The sequence below is a fragment of the Mustela lutreola genome, chromosome 2, assembly GCF_030435805.1.
Source record: "Mustela lutreola isolate mMusLut2 chromosome 2, mMusLut2.pri, whole genome shotgun sequence".
Classification (NCBI taxonomy): Eukaryota; Metazoa; Chordata; class Mammalia; order Carnivora; family Mustelidae; genus Mustela; species Mustela lutreola.
In genome coordinates, this window is record NC_081291.1 from 159,387,226 (window position 1) to 159,408,967 (window position 21,742).

The 21,742-nt window shown below is 44.4% G+C and overlaps 1 protein-coding gene across 4 annotated transcripts in view; it reads left to right on the top strand.

Annotated features, from left to right (window-relative positions):
• B4GALT4 (beta-1,4-galactosyltransferase 4) overlaps positions 1-21,742 on the top strand; it is a 29,341-nt gene that overhangs the window by 2,001 nt on the left and 5,598 nt on the right. For 2 of the 4 annotated variants that reach the window (XM_059164001.1, XM_059164002.1), the window contains exons 2-5: positions 8,958-9,358; positions 12,370-12,602; positions 15,361-15,548; positions 20,947-21,069. In XM_059164001.1, the coding sequence (XP_059019984.1) occupies positions 9,106-9,358; positions 12,370-12,602; positions 15,361-15,548; positions 20,947-21,069 (797 nt within the window). In that variant the 5' untranslated portion in view covers positions 8,958-9,105. Of the gene's footprint in view, positions 1-8,957; positions 9,359-12,369; positions 12,603-15,360; positions 15,549-20,946; positions 21,070-21,742 lie in introns of those variants that run through there. The other 2 variants (XR_009351126.1, XM_059164003.1) reach the window with 2 other exon arrangements.

The window sequence follows — 21,742 nt, forward strand, 5'->3', positions numbered from 1 at the left end:
GGAAAAAACACAATTTCCCTAATCTTATCATTGACAAACAGCCACCAGTCACGCCTTTTGGCATTTTATATATAAAAGACATATATGCCATACATAGAATAATTGGAACTATATATGTATGTTTTTATATTCTGGGTTGGGTTTTTTTTTTTTTCACTTTGCTATCATGAGCACTTTCCCATGTAGTTAAGTTTGTTTGTTTGTTTTTGTTTTTATTTTTTAATTTATTTTATTATTTCTTTATTTCTTTCTTTATTTTTTTATTTGACAGAGAGAGATCACAAGTAGGCAGAGAGGCAGGCAGAGAGAGAGAGAGGAAGGGAAGCAGGCTCCCTGCCGAGCAGAGAGCCCGACGAGGGACTCGATCCCAGGACCCTGAGATCATGACCCGAGCAGAAGGCAGTGGCTTAACCCACTGAGCCACCCAGGCGCCCTGTTTTTGTTTTTAAAGATTTTATTTATTTATTTGAGAGAAAGAGTGAGAGAGGGAAAGAGTGTGTGCACAAATGGTGTGCGGCCAGGGAGAGAGAGAAGCAGACTCACCGCTGAGCAGGGAGCCCTATTAGGGGCTCAATACCAGGACCCTGAGATCATGCCCTGAGCAGAAGACAGAGGCCCAATCAGCTGAGCCACCCAGGTGTCCTCCATGTGGTTAAGTTTTTTAAACTCTTTTTAAATAAAAGCATATGTTCCAGCATATGGAGGTACTGTACTTAATTAAATCAGCTCCATATTGTTAACATTCTGATTCTTTTCAATTTTGGGTTATTTTTATAATGTTGGTTTGAATATTGTGGTCTGCCTTTCTGATTGTTTTCTTAGAATAAGTTACTAAATGATGGAATCAAAAGCTATTCAAATGCATTTTAACAGTCTCATTTTTAAGTAATCTGTACAGCGGTGTGGGGCTTGAACTCACAACCCTGAGATTAAGAGTCACATTCTCCCGACGCGGGACTCGATCCCATTTCCTGAGCCAGCCAGGCGCCCCTCACAGATCTTCTTACTGCTTGTCTTCACTAGAAGGAAAATGAACATTTCTGAAGGATCTCTTACATTCTAGGCCCGTTCTCTCATTTCAGTGGTTCTCAAATTTTAATGGGTAGAAGAATCACCTGGGGAGCTTGTTAAAAATTCATTTTTCTGAGTCCCACGCCTAGGTGTTCTGACCCATTAGCTCTGGAGTAGGGCCCAGGAGCCTGCAATTTTAACAGATTTCCCACTGTATTTGCTGGGGGCATACTTGGAACCACATGTTAAACATGCTTTTTAAATAAATGCCAGGGGCCCCTGGGTGGCTCAGTCGATTAAGAGGCTGCCTTTGTCATGGGTGATGGGTCATGGGTCCCCTTGCTCAGCAGGGAGCCTGCTTCTCCTTCTTCCTCTGCCTTCTGCTCTCCCTGCTTGTGCTCTTTCTCTGTCAAGTAAATAAATAAAATCTTTTAAAAAAATTAAATAAATGGCAAAGCGGACTCAGAAATTTTGTTCACTTGCCCAAGCCATTCATGCATCTGGTAACAAAATTTGAACTCCACTCTTTGTGACTTCAGAGCCTTGTTTTTCCCATTTCCTTAGGCCTTGTCAAGCCTTCTCATTGGTGTGCCCCTAATGACTGCAGAAAGGGAACTCTGACCCACCCCTCCCCCCCAGGCTCTCTGCGGTACCTGAACTTGACTCCCAAGTATACCTTGAATCTCCATTAAACTTCCCCATCAGAAATTCTTTTGGATTCTGTTATGCTGTGTAACATATGCTATATAAGACAACTTTAGTCTTTTGCTACAAATTTACATTTACTTCGTGTTTCTTGACCATTTGGGGGCAACTCTTGCTGCTCTAAAATGGGTAATGTGGGGTCATCAGGCAGCTCTTGCCTGCCGTTGGGGGCTCTGGTCCAGTGTGCCCACTGATTCCTTTCAGAATTAGGAGGGAGAAGCACTGCTTTTGAATATTCAGCAGAAAGTGGTGGACATGACCAAGAGAAAGTACCATTTATTAGAGAGAAAGCTCTTTACCTTTAGAAAAGCGATGGTATTAGTAAATACAAGGAGCTACCGTGGGGGTGAGCTTTTTTCAGTTTTTAAATGTTCCCATAATGGAATTTTAGACCCATTTAATTTTTTCCCTTTAAAAATTTTAAAAAAGATTTTATTTATTTATTTAACAGAAAGAGAGAGCATACAAGCAGGGGAGAGTCACGCAGAGGGAGAGGGAGAAGCAGGCTTCTTGCTGAGCAAGGAGCCCAACATGTGGGACTGGATTTCGGGACCCTGGGATCATGACCTGAGCCGAAGGCAGCCACCTAACTGACTGAGCCATCCAGGCTCCCCAGTTTTTTCTTCTTTCTTAATGTTTATTTTTTCTGACATCCCACCCCCCACCCAGTCTCATCACTTTTTAGAAGTTGCCTGGAGTGATGGTGAGACCTTTTGTATTTCAACTAGTATATTCTAGATAGTCAGTAGTTATTTACCAAATTCAGCACTGCTATGTGTCAGGTCAGTTTGAGGTCTAGGAATACAAAAAAACAGTGATTCTCTTTGAGAATGAAGTTAATTTTACTGTCCTATGTTGACTTGGGTTATAGTCAGTCTGACTTTTAAAATTTTGACTTTTAATTAAGTTTAGACTTAGAGAAAAGTTTCAAACATGGTACAGAGAAACCCTCAACTTCCCTTAATATTAGACCATTACATAACCATGGTTCAATTATCAATACTATTAACTGAACTCCAGATATTGTTTGAATTTCATTAACTTACCTGCTAATAGTTTTTTTGTTGTTTTACTGATATTCTCTCCAGAATCCTACATTGCATTTAGTTATTTCTCCTTAGTCTCTTCCATCTGAGACAGTTCCTCAGTTTTTCCTTGTCTTTCATTACTTTGACCATTTTGAAGGGTGCTGATTAGTTATTTTGGGGAATTTAAAAGATCATTGATTTGTGAGGTTGATAGGTCATATCATTGGTAATAGTGAGGGTGAAATCTGTGTTTCTGTCTTTCCCTGGGAGACTAGTAATTATCTTGGGCGACATACTTTGAGACTACACAAATTCTGTTTATCCTGTTTATCCTCAGATTTTCAACTACTCATGTTAATACCCATTGACGGATCTTGTCTGCAACAGTTCTTACAGTAGTGTTTGCCTAGTGGTGATTATTTTTCCATTTCCTGCTTCCTTATTAGTTGAGAGGTTCCTGGAAGAACTGCCCTTTTCCTCCCTTTTATTTATTTGATCATTTGTATCAGTATGGACTCAAGGATATTCATTTTTTTTCTGTGGGTTAAAATACAATGCCATCATTATTTTCTTGCTCAAATGCTTCCAGTTTTGATCATTCAGAGCTTAGTCTTTGAGTTTAAATGATTTGTACTTTTAAGTGGCTTTATCCTTACATTCCCCCCCTTACCCCCACCCAGGGAACCATTGGGGTCTGGGCAGTGATCACTCAGAAGCCAGGTAGAAGAGATGAATACCACAGGCCCAAAGAAGGTAGGACAATGTGTGTGCAAACACAGCTCTCAGGAACTCCACAGGAGTAAGAGGAATAGCAAAATATCAGCCTTTCCCCGTTGATGCTCCAGAGGCCCAAAGCAGTAGGATCACTTGCCTGGGGCTGCATCATGCCCACTCTGAGATGCCTTGTGCTTGCAGATGGATTTGGAAACCACATGGGTTTGGAAGGCTCAGTTGGCACTCTTAGCTGCTAAATGAAGACCACACCCTTTCTTCCTGGTGCATAAATGTGTAGTAGTAAATATTTATGAAGTGACACCTGGTATCCTCCCTCCCTCCCGCATGATACAAAAATGTGTATGTGTGGAGATTCTCCAAAAATGATATTTATTGCTCATGCTGATTTATCTTTTGTTAATGGCTTATCTTCTTTGCTAGATGTATTTGTTTCATTATTAGGGGAAATTTCAAGCATACACGAAAGTAGAGAGAAAAGGAAAATGAACCCTTAGGTACCTATTACCTAGTTTCAATACATCTCAGTATTTTGCCAATCTAATTTCATCTATTCCTCCATTTTCAGGGGATGGGGCTGGCATATTTTAAAACAAACAGTCCTCAAAGTCTAAGAAAGGATTGAAATAAACTCTGTGTGTAAGGACGCTACCTTAACTCCCTTTTTTATCCCCTCGGTGCCTAGTACTATGCCTGTTAATAGCAGATGCCCAGAAAAGACTGGTTGCATTGGGAGTAGGAAAAAGAAAACGTGTGAAAACATCATTTTGAACTATAGGGCTGACTTCTAGGAAATACTTCTTGCCCTAAAATAACTTCTTTCACATTACCTGAATTTACTGTCTACAGTCAGCATTTTCCTATCACCTTTTTCACGGAAAAAGAAAACTCTTTCCAAGGGGAGGTTCAGGATCTCTCAATTACTTATATGTTACTATAAATAAGTCTCATCTAGTGACATTTTCCCAAACATTAGCCAAGAGTTACCAGCCTTCAAAAGAACTTTCTTTCTTTTTCTTTTTCTTTTTTTTTTTTTTTAATATTTTAGTTATTTATTTGATAGAGAGAGACACAGTGAGAGAGGGAACACAGCAGGGGGAGTGGGAGAGGGAGAAACAGGCTTCCCACTGAGCAGGGAGCCTGATGCGGGGCTGGATCCCAGGACCCTGGGATCATGACCGGAGCCGAAGGCAGATGCCTAGCCCACTGAGCCACCCAGGTGCCCCCAAAAGAACTTTCTTTTGAAAATCATTATTTTTTCAATTGTAAAGGTAATAGAAACCCATTAAAAGAGAAATAGGAAATAACAGAGAAATGGAAAATAAAAATTAGCTGTGTGTCAACATGTAATTCCATGTTAATGTTAATGTAACATTATCATGGTTAGCAGTCTGGTAAAGTTTGCGCATGAATCACATTGGTAAACAGCTGAATGATTACTATGTTCCTGGGAATGTACCAGGTGTGTTTGGGTGTATTCTCTCATTAAATTTTTAACGGCAACATTTTTTTTTAAGATTTTATTTATTTATTCGACAGAGAGCACAGAAGCAGGGGGAGTGGCAGGCAGAGGGAGGGAGAAGCAGGTTCCCCACTGAGTGAGCCCGATGTGGGGCTCGATCCCAGGACCCCGGGATCATGACTTGAGCAGAAGGCAGATGCTTAGCTGACTGAGCCACCCGGGTGCCCCTCTTATGGCAACGTTTTAAGATGTGTGTGTGTATTTATGTTTGACAGCTTGATAAACATGGTGAGAGGGATTGCCTTCAGTCACTTGGCCCATAAGCAGGCTGGGTTCGAGCTCTGTCTTGAAAGACTGTTGGATGGATGTCACAGACCGTTCACACCTCACATTTTTACTCCCAGGAACCAAGGAGACCTCACACATCAGCTTCCTTCATGCTGGCTCCCTGGACAGTCGGTTTTGAGAATGGCACTAAGACTTAGAAAAAGGGGGAAGTGATTATTTTTAACTAGATCCACTCAAGAAGCCACGTTACCAGTGAAGCTCTAATAAGTAATCCTTAAGAATGACCCCTTGCTTTTATAATACATTTCTTTTCTTTGGCCAAATTCCATGGGCTGCAGTTTAGCAATATTTGTCTACGATTTTTCCCAGCTTGCTCCTGGTTGGGTGGAGGTTAAATCTCTCTAAGCCATTCTTCCTCCTACTATAACAGGACAGGGTGCTGGACTTCTGGTCCTTTCTACTTTTAACACTGTATAACCTCTGTGGTCGGAAGTCTCTTCAGCCAGGGGACTGTTCCTCTCTAAGCAGCTCTTAGAAAAACAATGTTCTCAGTCTAAATTTTCCAAGAATGAGATGAAGTGTTGAATCACTGTATTGTAAACCTGAAACTAATATTACACTGTGTGTTAACTAACTGGAATTTAAATAAAGAAGAAAAACACTATTGCTGATTCCAGCAGTTAAGCCCCCTGCAGTTAAGTGCCCAAGAGGTTGTCTGATTGGCCCCAGGAACCTGCAGACTTCCTGGAGGGAAGAGAACAGATGCAGGAAGCTCATGAACATGGTGCCAAGGAAAGGGACGGGGGGTTACAGGAGAGACGGAAGGAAGCCAGAGGGAACTCTGCATATTTCAAGGGTTAGCGTTGGGTGCAGCCAGGACCTAGGTGAGGAGAGAGATTGGAATGCCCATGTGAAGGTAATCGTAGAAAGCTTTGGGCCTGGCCTCGCAGACTCAGACCCCAGCTCCACCACTTACTAGTTGTGTGGTGGAGGGTAAGTTCCTTAATCTCTCTAAACCTTCGTTTTTCTCCTCTGTAAAACGAAGAGATTAATGATTCTTACCTCGCAAGGTTGAGAATGAGAATTAGGTAAATTAATACAAGCGATTTAACCCCAGTGCATGCCACAGAGTAAATGCACCAATAAATCACTCTTCTTACTAGCCGTTATTACTGCCTTCAGCATCAATTTCTTGTGATACTTTCGCAAGACCCTAAACACGGGCCATACTGTTTAATTGCTTCCTGAGTCAAATCTTCTCTTATGTGGCTTGACCCAGGTACCTGACCTCCCTTTATAACATTGAATCTGGTGAGATATGCTTTCTAGGTATCCTTTGAACTAACCTAGAGCTAAATTTTTGGAATACAACCATTCAGTAAGTAGGGGACTATCTTGAGAGGTGCAAAGCTTGTTTTGTTTTTGTTTTTCACAGTGAATTACCACATCCTTATGTCTAATTTGAAAAAGCAAACACTGGCACCTGGGTGGCTCAGTGGATAAAGTGTCTGCCTTGGCCTCAGGTCATGATCACGGGGTCCTGGGATCCAGCCCCATGTTGGTCTCCCTGCTCAATGGGGGAGTTTGCTTTGTCCTCTGCTACCACCACCCTGGCTTCTGCTCTGTGTGTTCTCTCTCTCTCTCATTCTCTCCCTCTCAAATAAATAAAATCTTAAAACAAAACTCAACAAAAAACCAGTTTAAAAACTGTTTTAGGGTGCCTGGGTGGCTCAGTGGGTTAAGCCGCTGCCTTCGGCTCAGGTCATGATCTCAGGGTCCTGGGATCGAGTCCCGCATTGGGCTCTCTGCTCAGCAGGGAGCCTGCTTCCTCCTCTCTCTCTGCCTACTTGTGATCTCTCTCTGTCAAATAAATAAATAAAATCTTTAAAAATAAATAAATAAAAAAAATAAAAACTGTTTTAATTATGAAAAGACTGAAGTACACCGTACAAAAATTCCAAAAATAAAAGAAAAATACTGTTGGCTAATCCCATACTCCTAATGCAATTATTGTTAGCTTTGGGCTATATTTTTATATATTTTATTTCTGTAATTTTAGTGGTAGTCATATACACATACAGCGTTTATTTCTGTTTTCCTTTTTATTATTTAAGATTTAATCATACCTGTTTTCATGTCATTGCTTGGCACAGAAAATATTTTGGTCTCCCTTCTATCCGTTTAACTAAGGATATGTTTGGCTATGAAGACGGTCACTGCCTTGGCTTTCTTTAGCATTTTCTGCACCCTTGTGATAACACGCTTAGAATTTGAGAAGAGAGGTGATTTTGGCAATGAAGGGAGGATGTGGGGGGAATTGCTGGCTGTCCCCACGAGGGGGTGCCTGCCAAGTATCCTTCATCATCTTTGTGCCTTCACTGTGGCCCAGGGTGGGCCCTCTCCTTTGTGGCCTCTGAAACTGGATTTATGTCAATAATTAAGTACATAGCTGCCTCGCAGAGGTGAATTCATACGATCTCACCACACGCTTGCACAGTATGAAATCAGAATGGCAGTTCGTCAGCTGACAGAATAGTACAATAGCATGATGCTTGTGGTAGCCACCTGGTGTGTCCACCTGTTGGCCAGCCTTGGTCTCGAATCACTTAATGGACGTAATATGCCAACAACAGCAGTGATGTTGTGACCACTTAGTTGGTGCTCACTGCATCAGAGGGGGGCTGACACTGCATGTTTATACATGAGGTCTTTCAGTCTCACCATAACCTCTCCGGGGAGGTACTATTTTTATCCCCATTTTACAGGTGAGGAGACTAAGGCTCAGTTAAGTGACAGGCTTGAGGTGTCATGGCTGATATGTGATGGAGCTGTCGTTTCTGTCTAAATTCAAACCCCTTATCATAAACGCTGCACTGTAGTCTGCCTGTTAGTCATACGGATTACCGAGCCCCTATGTCAACATCCTCTTATGTTTCTTGCCCTCGCCCGCAACCTGTTGGGATGTGCCCTGTGCCAGTGCCTCGTTGTGAATATAACATTTATAGCTGAAGCAGCTTTGGTTTTTATTGCCTGTTGTTGAGGAACAAGATTTTCTAGCTGTCACAGAGAAGAGCTTTTGTCTTTTTCCTTATTTTCTCTTTGAGTCAAAATAAAAGATTTTACATGTTATTAACCTTTTCTTCCTTTTTCTTTTTTTAAGATTTTATTTATTTGTCAGAGAGAGAGAGCACAGTCAAGGGAAATGGTGGAGGGAGAGGGAGAATCTGGTTCCCTGCTGAGAGTGTAAGCCCGATTCGGGGCTTGATCCCAGTACCCTGGGATTATGACCTGGGCCGAATCGAAGGTAGAGGCTTAACTGACTGAGCCACCCAGACATCCCTGTCAACCTTATCTTAAAGTTGTGCTAGGAAGGGGCCATTAAAGAAGAAATGGGGGGGGAGCAATATTTTGGGCTGTGCCCCCCTCAGAGCTGAGGAGGCATTTGGGGTCTCTTCTTTACCTTCATCTCCTGTGTAACATCTGGAAACGCCTTTCTTCTTGGGAGACAGACAGCCTGGGTGGTAACCTGGAGAGGATTCCTGGGGTATATAGATGGTCGGAACCCTCTAGCCCTGAAATCTCTGATTTTCTGACCTCCGAGCCCCCGTTGGAGTGTTCCCATTATTGTTAGTCAAGACCCACTGGGGGATAGGTTTTCAGTCTGTGCTGGTGTGTATCATTGAAGATAGGATTTCCATGTGAAACAACATGTCTTTGTGATTGCCTTTCAGAGGCTGCTGGAACAGAACTACTGAGCAAAAGCGGGCGTCCTGTCCCTGGTTGTTGCCAAATTTGCCATCGGCTTGGAAAAATAGAGCTTGAAGCTTCCTGCCTGCAGTGAAGCCGAGAGAGATACATACTGCTCACATTATAACAGACATGGGCTACCTGCTGACTTTCCACCTCTCCTACAAAGTCCGGTTACTGTTGCTTTTTCTCCTGTGCCTGACAGTGGTGGGTTGGGCCACCAGTAACTACTTTGTGGGGGCTATTCAAGACATTCCTAAAGCAAAGGACTTCATGGCTAATTTCAACAAGGTCCTGGTTTGGGGGAAGGAAGAAACTCTGACTAAAGAAAACTCTGTGGAAAAAGCAGACTTGGATGACTGCCCTTCTGTGTCTCCGCACCTCAGTAAGGCTTTGCGTGTTTTCTTTTTTACAAGTGCTGTGTAGACTTTTTAGTTAAAGTAACGTTTCTACAGAAATACACAAAAATCAGCAGCGTGCAGCTTGGTGAAGTTACGCAAAATGAACCTATGTGTATGATAGGTGTGTAAATTAAGAAATGGAGTCGTCTAAAACCCTGGAAATTCTCATGCTTCTTTCAGTCATGACCCTTACTTCAAGATTCCAACACCAGGCATTTTCCTGTTTTTTAAACTTTACATCATCAGAAACATGCACTGTGGTCTCTCCTGTGTCTGGCTTCTGTTGTTCAGTGTTGTGTATGTGAGGTGTATCCATAGTGCTGTGTGCACGCCATCTTCCATTATATGAATATGCCCAGTTTTACTACCAAGCTGCTGGAGCCTCAGACCCACATGTGAGTGGACTGTATTTAGTTTACAAGTCTGCCAGATGAACTGGGGGTCCGTTGATCTAGGCTGGTGGCTCTGCTCCATGGGTCTCACGTTCTCCTCCTGGGAAAATAGAGCTATTTTCCAGTGAGCTAGCTTGGGTCTCTCCTTCTCCTGGCATCCACAGAGCACAGGTGGAGAAATCCACTCCTGTCACATCTGTGAACATTCCCTTGGCCAAAAGTATAGAGTCAAGGGAAGGACCGAGTGGGTTTTTCATGGTTGTCTTTAGTGTTTCTTTCTTTCTTTAATAATGTTCTGATTCCCCTTGGTGTCTTGCCTTTCTATTTAAATTAACAGCAAGTTGGTGTTATTGAACACGTTGATTAGAGAGGGAAAACTCCACAGAGATATTAGAAATAACCCACAGAGATTCTATGAGGCCTCTGATTCTCCAGACTGTCAAAGTACTTGTAGTTCTCCAGATACTCCTCCGAGCCTTAAATTGTTTCCTCTTTCCAGAATGCCTTTTCTCAATCTATGATTGCCTGGTGGATTTCTCTTTGATCATCAAAAATCCAATTTAGATGACTTCTCTCTCAGAGAAGTCCATACACTAAAGCAGCCCTCCGTGGGGTGGCTTCTTGCTCTTAGCTGCAGAAACACCTGTAGACCTTCTTTCCTAATTGAATCCCAGTCTTGTACCATGTTCCTGTTGTCATACTGCTTCCCTTTAACTCAGTCTTGGAAAAAACAAATATTATTTCTGATCATGGGGTCCTGATTGTGCTGTGAGGGAGATTATTTTGCTCATAAGTGATACAAGTTTAGATGGAAGAATGGGTTGTTAAAAGGCAGATCTGACTGTGTTATCTCCCTTGTTCAAAATTCTCACAACATATTTAAACAATAAAAGTATTCCTAAAAAGAGATGGGCAGTGACCCAGTACGGAGGAAGTACCTGGATTGAGAGGGTGACAGAAGTAGTGATGAATTACGATGGACTGAGAAGGGACAGAATTTGAGAAGATGCTATGCGCAGGGCGGGGAGGCTGATAGAGCAGAAGCCGGCCCCGTAGGAGGTTAGGGCACCTACAAAGTTAAGACAGGGAGAAAGTGAGCAAGGGGACTAAGTTGGTATCAGACCTGTTGCAGGGGGCTCTTTCAGGGGTCAAGAATGGAGGTTTCGGTTGACTCAGATGGTGGGTTTGTTCACAGGCCACATAGGAAGCCTTCTCAACAGCATCCCCTCCCAGCAGCTCTGGTAGCTTGCCTTTCACGCCACTCATTTTCTTTTTTTTAAGATTTTATTTATTTATTTGTCAGAGAGAGAGCCCACTCACACAAGCAGGGGTTGGAGCAGAGGCAGGGAGAGAAGCAGTCTTCCTGCCGAGCAAGGAGCCCCGGGACTCAATCCCAAGACCCTGGGATCATGACCTGAGCCGAAAGCATCAGCTTAACTGACTGAGCCATCCAGGCGTCCCCATGCAACTCATTTTCCTACTGGTGGCTTTTCAGGCATTGCTGCCTGCCAGCTCTGCGCCTCACACCTTCAGGAAAGGCTCTTCCTTACGGGACAGTTAGTCTCTCTAGGCAGCTGGAAGCAGTTATTTGCCCTTGGTGCTGCTGGGCTGAGCCTTTGAACTGCTTCAGGGACCCTGGCGCCTCGTCTAAGCAGCCATGGCCAGGCGGGGGTGGTCCCACGGAACAAGGCATGGGGGCTCACACATTGGGAGGGCCAGTGACTGCCTTGCTCCAGAGAGGAGTGCACAACATGCCAGCATCTAGAGCCTGAGATGTTAGAGCCTGAGTGGTGTATATGGAGTTTCAAAAATGCCAGGCTGAGTTCTCTGACCGGAGTTCTGTCTCCTCTCTCACCAGTCAGTATTTGCTCTTAATTCAGATTGAGGATGAGGGCTGGTGGCTTTGGCCTAATCTGTAAAGCCTTGCACGAGGTTGGTTACCTTGCACTTTCATCCACTCAGGTTGTGTCCAGACTCAGTGGGCAAATGCGGTATTGGGGGCATCTGTTACCATGGCCCGGGGAGAGTTAGGGTGTTGTGTCTACATGCTGCTGTTGGGTGAGGTGTGAGGCTGGTTGCTGTTTGCTTTCGTGGTTTTACCTTCAGTGAGCTAGGATAGCTTCCTGGAGCTCAGGGACAGAGTGGGAGAATGGCCTTGCCCATGAGCTTGATCCCATGGAGTGCTCCTGATGTGTAAGGGACTTTACCCTCCTTTGGAATTTTGAGAAGGAAACAAGGATTTGAGCAATTTGAAGTTACATAGTCTAGCCTTGACCTCTGCTCTTTACCAGAGCCGTGGGGACAGAATGCTATCTCCCCCTCACACATGAGTCGCAGACCCAGAGTCGGTTACCCAGCTGCAAGAGAATGTTCTTATGTGTCATTTACTTCCTTTTGCAGCTGGGAACCTGGGTCACATGACTCTGGTTACAGTTCATGACCGAACGAGCCTTTAAAGTAATAATAATAAAAGCCAGCACTCCTCTGGTCCTCACGGTGTGGCCAGATAGTGTTCTAAGTGCATTATGTAAGTGCTCATGTTACCTCTATCAGCCCTTGATGAGATAGCCACGGTTATTTCCTGTGTTGTGTTTCTACTGCAGAGGGCCCAAACAAGCTCGTTTTCAAACCAGACCTCACTCTGGAGGAAGTGGCGGCAAAAAATCCCCAAGTGCACAGAGGCCGGCATCACCCTGAGGAATGTAAGGCCTTACAGCGGGTTGCCATCCTCATTCCTCACCGGAACAGAGAGAAACACCTGATGTACCTGCTCGAACACCTTCACCCCTTCCTGCAGAGACAGCAGCTGGACTATGGTGTCTATGTCATCCACCAGGTGAGTGGTCTGGTCAGCTCTCCCCCCCACATCCTTCTCTCTCTGGGGTGAGACTGAGGGACTTGGCCATTTGTGTCTCTAGGGTAAAAGGAGCGACAAACTCATCAAAGAACAGGTCTCCTACCTCACTTATCCATGAAAGGTGTAAGGGAAATTCTTGTCTCCGAGTGTGGAATAATCAGACTAAATGCTGGGAAATTTTACTGCTTCTTAAATGAACCTCTGGAGGAGGTCTGTTTTGTTTAGTTTTGTTTTGTCTCATTTTGTTTTTGTGTGTGAGCCCTTCTATGTTGGCCAATGACTGCCCGAAGATTTTCCCTGAGATTTGCCTTATATTTCCTCCTGTCTTTGCTATATACTACACGATGAGATATTGGAATTAGTTTTCATTATTGAGCATGGCTAATCAGTGGGAATCTAGGCAGAGGATCTCACAGGTTACTGTGTTAATAGCCATGGGGTTCTATAACTGTCTCCATCTTTCTGCCTATAACTCTCATTATATATAACAGATATGTTTAGTTTTCACTTTCTTGACTCCCTTATTTGGCTTCCAGAAGCATGATTCAGTAGCAGCACAGTAAGTGATAAGCTAGGCTGCTTTTGAAGAATTTAGCTCTAAGTAGAGAGGCCAATGAAGATGCCTGTATTTGGTATTAATGTTTATTGAAATAAGAGGCATCAACTTAAATGCCCATTTCTAGCTTTCCCAGATTGTCCCACACCATTCAAATAATTCCCTTTAAAACCTCATAAATGCCAAAAGTGTAAGCAAAATCATTCACTACATATTTAATATTTCATAGCTGGTTGTATTTGTTTTAGGAAACCTTTGACCAAAGTCAGAGGATATAATTTTGCAATATATACTTTAAAGTAAATGGGGGCTCTTGAAATCAATGTGCATATATAATATGACCATTTTTTTAGGATTTGAAACAAAATTTTACTATTAGTGGATTATAATTTTTAAAAAAGATTTTATTTATTTATTTGTTTGTTTTTTGAGAGAGGAGAGCAAGCTCACTCATGGGAGGTAGGTAGAGAGGGGGAGGAGGAAGAGAGAATCTCCAGCAGACCCCTTGCTGAACACGGAGCCTGAAGTCCAACTCAGTCTCAGGACCCTGAGATCATGACCTGAGCTGAAGCCAATAATTGGACATTTAACTGACTGAGCCACCCAGGCGCCCCATAATTATTTTTCTTTTTAACGCTGTTGTTCATTCTCAGGTCCTACTCAGGACAGCAACCCCCAATGTACAGTGTATTTGTGACTAGAAAAATATGTCTGCTTGGTGTTACTCTTTTCAGGAAAATACTTTAGTCACTTTTGAGAAATGCCTGGATTTTCTTTATGATAAACCGTTTATTAAAGTGGAATTTATTCTTAAGGGTTATGATCCACACAGCCATGAGAAAATTAATCCTGTAGGGGCGCCTGGGTGGCTCAGTGGGTTAAAGCCTCTGCCTTCGGCTCAGGTCATGATCCCAGGGTCCTGGGATTGAGCCCTGCATGGGGCCCTCTGCTCATCGGGGAACCTGCTTCCTCCTCTCTGCCTACTGTGATCTCTGTCTGTCAAATAAATAAATAAATCTTTAAAAAAAAGAAAAGAAAATTAATCCTGTAAAATCTTCATGCTATAGCTTTGTTCATATTGCTGTTTGAATTGTATTCTCTTCTTACCCAGTGATGAATTCCTTTTATGAGGTCACTATGAGGATCACCTTTTTTTTTTTTTTAAGATTTTATTTATTTATTTGAGAAAGAGAGAGACAGAGGGAGAGCAAGCTGGGGGGTGGGAAGTAAAGGGAGAGGGTCAAGCAGGCTCAGGGCAGGGCTCCACGTGGGGCTTGATCCCAGGATCTTGACATCATGACCGGGGCCAAAATCAAGGGACTGACACAACTGACTGAGCCACCCAGGTGCCCTGAGGATAATCTTCTGCAATTAAGGATTAAAACAGGCTTCTCTTACAGTGATTCCAGGAAACTTCTAAGTAGCTTAGAAATACTAGCGATAACCTCTGTTTATAGGTCTGGATTTCTTGGTCTTTTCTGGTAAGCAACTTCTCTTGTTAGTGTAAATTTGTTTCGTACGGTAAGATTGGGATCAGCTGGAAGTTAGTAAAGCAGTGATACTAATTGGCATGACTTATATATAAAAAAGGTTTATACTTTTATGTGGAATAAATAAATGAATGTTTAAAAAATTTTTTTTGAGTTATTTTTATTTGTAGTTTAAAACATGACCTTTTTTAAAATTATGAAATATACATAAAATTTAGTATCTTAACTTTTTTTTTCCCCCCTGATCAGATGATTTTAGTGAGGGGCTTCAGAGCAAGGTCAGTGGGCTGGGAGAATGGTGAGATCCTATGTCTTCAGCCCTGTCAGGATCTCACCCCGGTTCACAGTCACTAAAAGTGCATCTTAACTATTTTTCAATATATTAGTTGAGTCGTGTGAAGTATATTCACATTATCATGTAACCACTCTAAACATTTCTCACATTGCAAAACTGAAACTACGTACCCATTCAACAACAATTCTCCACTTTAAGGCATGTTTGTCACTTTGGGGATATAAGCATATATGACAAAATGAAAAAAAAAAAAAAGAAACAAATGGTCTTTATTGTTACTGCATCAGATCTTTACTTGGGAAAAATAATTCCAGCTCCTGCCTCAGAGCTGGAGAGGGGCACAGTGTGAAACCTTAATCTCTTCCGCTTTCCAAGTTTTAATTTCTGCATCTGTAGGCTGGAAGTAAAAAGTTTAATCGAGCCAAACTCTTGAACGTGGGCTATCTAGAAGCTCTCAAGGATGAAAATTGGGACTGCTTTATATTCCACGATGTGGACCTGGTGCCCGAGAACGACTTGAACCTCTATAAATGTGAGGAGCAGCCCAAGCATCTGGTGGTCGGCAGGAACAGCACAGGGTACAGGTAAGCAGGAAGGCGGCGCTGCCCATGGCTTACTCGGGCCAAGAAGCTCGCTCTGTTGTCGTCAGGGCTGTGTGGGACATTGCGTCCGGACTGTTGCAGGAAAACGAGGAATAGGAAAAATGATCCATGACCCATCACTTAAGTTCAGAACAGGAATCACAAGGGTCTTGGCAGAGGATGAAAGACAGCAGGGAAAGAACAGGAGAGGGAAAGCTATCCAAGCATTGCAAATGACAGCCAGCCCCACCCACAGCACTCCCGTCATGGAACTTCTGCCAGCAAGTCCATGCTAAGTCGCACTCAAGGTACTTGTGTGGCTGTCCCTGACTTGCCCTCCCAGGAGGCGACAAGAGTGTGCCCCTTACGTCAACTTTTAGGCCTCTGTTGTGAGACTGTGACGTTTCTTTTTCAGACTGTGGCATCTTCCCAGGGTTCTGAGGGAGAACGGGGCAGGGCATGGCCACAGAGTAGTCTGTTCAAGGGCCAGGACTCCCAGGATAAGTTTCTGACTCTCAAAGCCATTGTGAGAATTGCTTAGGTCATGTTTTTCTTCTTTTTTGGGGCAAGATTTATTTATTTATTTGACAGATAGTGAGCACAAGCAGGGGGAGCAGCAGGCCAGAGAGAGAGAAGCAGGCTCTCCGATGAGCAAGCAGCCCATTGGGATTTGATCCCAGGACCCTGGGATCATGACCTGAGCTGAAGGCAGACGCTTAACCAACTGAGCCTCCTGGACACTGCAGCTGCGATCATTCCTGTCTTTACTTCTGCCCACTGTCTTCCAGCAGAGGCTTAGCTGTTTTTCATCTTACTTCATACCAGTTCCTATTCAAGCACAACCAAGAAGAAACGATGACCAAAAAAATTCCCCATGAATGAAACTGTATGTTTGCTTATGTGTGTGCATGTTTCCCCATCTGCTTGCCCCAGGCCCTGCCATTCCAGTGTGCTCATGTCTGTGGTGCTTACTGTGCTGGGGGGCATGAGACCAGTTTGAATAAGGCTGGTGCCTGCCCTCAGAGAGCTCGCTATGGCGCACTGGTGTGGGGGACACCAGCTGCCATGGAGATGCATCAGTTTTGCACTTCTGCCTATCCAGCTGTAAACAGTTGGTCATGATGGGGAGAGAGGAGGAGGCAGGGAGAGAGTTACACAATTACAACCCAGGAGATTGCACCATTGTCTACTCCAGGAAGGGAGCAAAGGGAGCGAGAGATGGAAATCACGAAATCCCTTGATAATGCACTTAATCTGAGTTTCCATGCTGCTCAAATTGTGTAGGTCACTTTGGACTCTAAGAGATTTCTAAGTGTAACATAGCAAATAATTTTTGCCTTAGGTGCTGACTTCACACCGAGTCCCTGTGTGAACTGTGGGATAGAAACAAATACCTAGAACAAGCTACAGTGGGTGAGCACCGCAAGGTCTTTAAAGAAACACCTACAGAAGGGTTTAAAAGCTCTTCCCCAGGGAATGTGTCCCCTTCATTGTGTGTGACAATGGGAGCTTCCTAGCGGAGTTCTAAGACCTGGAAAAGAGAGCACATGGCATGGTTTGGGGGAAATGCAGGTATTTATGAGTGCTCAAACATGAATGTCTGGGATGGTAGAGGGAGGAGGGGCAAAGATGGGGGCAGAGAGGGGCTGGATTAGGCAGGCCTGGTTCAGGCAGCTAAGGAATTTGAATTTCTAATGGAAGGGACTGAGGGGCTTCTGATACCTGGATCCAGCTGAAGAATGAGCGAGGAGCTCTGTGCAGCTGGCCTTTAGTGTATTGGGTGGAGCAAGGCAGAGGGGAGAAGCTGAGAGAGGAGATGCCATGCTTGTAAGAGAATTGCAGGAGTTTTTCCCTTGAGGAATTTTATCATGATTCTTACCTGGAGATTTTGCTTTCTGGTCTCCTTGAGCCACTTGTGCATGAAAGAAAGCAGCCTATTATATCGGGGACCTTGGTGCTTTCAGAAGCGTGTCAACAGTCTACAAAAAATTAGTAAGATCATCACCGTGTAGAACACAGAACACCTGTACTTTGGACCTTCCATAGATAACTTCTTGTGGCCCAGTTCTTTCTACACATTTGTGTCAAGAAATTACAACCACACAGCATTGTTTTTGTTGTTGTTTATTTTTGGAGTGCAGATACACAGGATTGTTTAAAGGATTTTTATTGGGATTCTAGATTTTTTTTTTTTTTTTTTTAAATGCAGCTGGACCACAAGAAGCTGAGTTCTTGGGTCTCCTGCGGGAAGTTAATTTTGAGTAAAACTTTAGTTGCCACAGTCAGCAGTTTCATCAGATGTTGCTCACTCTAAAAACAGCCTCTGCGTGAATCTTGGTATTTGATTTGCTACCGTCACTGGCCAGACATTTCCTTTGTAACTAGATATCAGAAAGCCTTTCTGTTCTTTGAATAACTGGCAGGGTTTTCTTAATATGAATCAGGTGATTGAGTGTGTCTTCTCTTTGATCTGGACGTAGGAAGCTCTGAACCAAAGCCATGGCCGCCTTTTAGAAGCTGAAAAAAATCTTATTTGTAGGTCAGAGTTCTAATATATTTCCTGTTTTAATCTTAGATTCTGTTTGAACTTCTCCTGTCCCGGGTGTTTGTCATTTCTGTTTTTCTACTTTATCGTATGTATCGTGTAAACCACCTCATCCTGTGTGGCCCAAGTAATGGAGGAGTTGCCCTTACCCCCCTCCCCTACTCCTTACCTTGCTATTTGGGGCAAAATCCCTCTGGTTGCAGGCCGGAGGGCAGGTGGGGTTACAGGCAGCTAAATGTCTGCTCTCTTGGCCACTATGTTCCACTGGGTCACAGAGCTTGAAACACGTGATTTAATCTTGGCAACGGCCACCCCATGAGTGTGATGAGAAGTGCAAGAAAAGTTTTCACTTCACCCACACACAGAGGAAAGAACTTACAGGAACCTGCCCCCACTGGTCTCTGATGAGACCAGACATAAATCTTATTTATCTCACTGACTGTGGATCACTGATGAGGCCTTGGACCAGCCTGCCACACATTTGACTGCAAAGAATTGCTTTGGTACCTGACTGCTTTACGCAAGGATGCTGCTGTTATTTTAGGGCTATATTTTCCCCACCTTTGGGCCTTATAGCCCTTTAAAAATAAATAAAACTTCTGGGCCAGTTAAGTGGTTATGCTTTTCCCGATAAGAAGAAAAACCAAAAGCAGAGATTGACAAACACATAGATATTTGCCATTTAGGAAACAGTTGAGAAACTGAGAGTTCCTCACCCTTCTTTCAGGCTGGTGTCCCTGTTTGCCTCCCACTGTGGCTAACGGCTCTCTGGGTGCTCCCCGACAGCCCGCGTTCGTCCCTCGCTTCACTCATCCTTGTGGCGTTCTGGCCGTAGGAGTTTCCCCATGTTCCTGCCCGTTGAACCCCCACTGGCCCACCTGCCGCTGCATGGCATCACCTTCCTCAGGACCCTGATGACCCTCGTGTCTTGTGTTAGACTGGAAGCTCTTTCAGGGCAGGGCCCCGCTGTTCCTGTGTCTAGCTCACCGTCTTGCACACAGTGGCTGGTGGTTACTTAATCAGTCACAGTCAGGTCAGTAATGGTTGTTTGCTCCTGGTGACCCATCATGGGTGCCTGGCAGACCGTGTCTGGGCTGTGCTGTTCCTCAGTGTCCCGATGAAGCTGCTGGTCTGCAGGGCGTTGAGGATGCCTTCCCAGGGGCGCCAGGGTGGCTCAGTCCACTAAACGTGGGCCTTCAGCTCAGGTCATGATCCCCCGCATTGGGCTCCCTGCTCAGTGGGGAGCCTGCTTCTCCCTCTCCTTCCTGCTCATGCTCTCTCTTGCTATCTCTCTCTCTCTCCCTCCTCAAATAAATAAATAAAATCCTAAAAAAAAAAAAAAAAAAAAAAAAAAGAACACCTTCCCAGTCAGAGGCCGGCAGCCATGGCAACAAGTCACAGCAGCCAATGTCTTAGCCAGTAACAGCTGCCTTCTGAGCACTTTATTCCTGTTGCTTATTTTAAGTTGTGATACCATTTTCTAGGATTTTAGGTTGCGGGGTTACAAGTAAATCTATTCCCATTGTGGGTTAAGCAGACCCTCCCCATTTATACTCAGAACACAGAAGCCAACAGCCGAACGACAGATGAGACTTTGAGACTCACACCTGTTCCATAGCAAGTGTCTGTCTCTGTGCTTATTGATCTTTCCTTTTGGTTTTTCTTATCTGGGAAAACAAATATTTAATTGGTCCTGCACACTTTGAACTGAAGCTAATTCAAATTAGATATCCTCCATATGTTTGTATCTTTTTATTTGGTAACAGCCACATTACTAAGGTGCCTACATTTGGCACCTTAACATTTGGTGCCTACATTTGGCACTTGTAACATCTGGATTGTTACAGTGTTACATTCACATGTTGCCTTTTTGCTCAGGTTTGCTCATTTGTCCACCAGTCATCCGTCAGAAACCCGTATGCCTGGGAGGTGCTCTGCCCTGTTACTCCTGGTCTCTTCCCCTCCCCTTTCTCTTACTGGTCTCTGCACAACTCTACCCTTGGCCCTCTCCCCCTCTTACCTACTTGTAGTTTTTAGACAATTTCTCTTGCTCCTATAGCTTCACCCACCACCTCTGGACATCTTAGTTCCAAAGCCATATCTGTAGCCACTCTTCTCTTTTGGACTTGGATCCTATATCCTTTTGCCCACTAGCAAAAGCACCAGGGGTCTCTCAAATTCAAATTCAGCTTACCCAAAACATAATCTACTGTCTTCCTCTTACTGTTTCATACACTCTATTTCTGTTGAAAAGCGGTATCCTCAGTCTTGTAGCCCAAGCCAGAAACCTCAAGATGGCTGAGGTGTGTTGGCTTCTCCAGGACTCGGAGATGGAATTTCGCATGCACAGAAGTGGAGTTTGCACACAAAGTGTGTGTAGGAGCTGTCTCCTCTCCACCCCACCCAGCCAAAAAAAGTTAAAGTGAAAAGCCAGTATATTCATTAGGGCATTCATTCATGCTGAACCTGGAGGCAGCCTCAGGATCCTTCCTGACCCAGTGCCCTTGACCACCATCACTCCCTACTGGTTTGGCATATGAGATGAAATCTGTCATTCAGCTCTGATGATGTGCGTGTTTACAGGTACCTCTGCAGAGCTCTGCACACAAACATTCACAGTCACAGGAGGGAAGCCCTTTGCTTAGTGAGCAGACGGGAGCAGAGGAAAGAAGGGCTGGCAGGAAGGCCAGGAACGCTGGGGGGTGGAGGTCAAGAAGGCGTGGATGGGTGAAAATGTGTGGTCTTTAGCCTGTTCCTGGGATGCTAGCCCTGACACGAGAGACTTCTGAAGAGTGTGTGGAGAACAAAAAGGCCTTGTGCTAATGTTACCGTTATTTCTCCTCTCTTCTGCTCCAGGTTACGTTACAGCGGATATTTTGGGGGTGTCACTGCCCTCAGCAGAGAGCAATTTTTCAAGGTGAATGGATTCTCTAACAACTACTGGGGATGGGGAGGCGAAGACGATGACCTCAGACTCAGGTGAACAACATGGGCAGGTCCCCTTCACGGGGCTCTGCTATCACTGGTGGCTCTAGAAACCTACGTTTACAGAGAGTTCCTATAGGTGCCAGTCCGGGAGGCCATGAGGCCGCAGAATCGGGCATAAAGTGGGGGTAGGGGAGGGCAGCCTGGCCCAAATTGCTGTTTGCCACTGGAAGTTCAGAAATGATGGAGGGTCGTTTGTTTTTGGTTCCTGGGAGTGTTTAGGGGCCAGAAACGTTGATGGAGGTTTCTGGACTTCTGAGACAGAGTCCAAGATTCCGCCAAACTGTAATTTGAGGAAAATGGCCAGAGAGCCTGTTGTAAGCCATGCTTTCCCCCAGACCATAGGGAATCCTGGCACAGTTCTCCATTTCCAGAGCAGAGAGTGCCAAACAGCTTGTGAGGAGTGGCACCCCCAGGCGCAGGCCAAGATGTCCTTTCGTGCTTAGCCCTGAGCCAGCCTCATGCACCTGGACAAGCTGCTGGCCTCACCCTCAGATTTTCTTGGACTACTTTCTGCCCTGGGGGGCTCAAGGGAACATGTCTGGCCTCTTCTCTTAGCTTACCCACCCCCTTGTCGCGGGTGTAGTGATTAGATAGTTTTGGGTATCCCTAGCTCCCAACTTAAGTACACAAGAGCCTGAGGCTAGTATCTTCAGACTTCTAATGA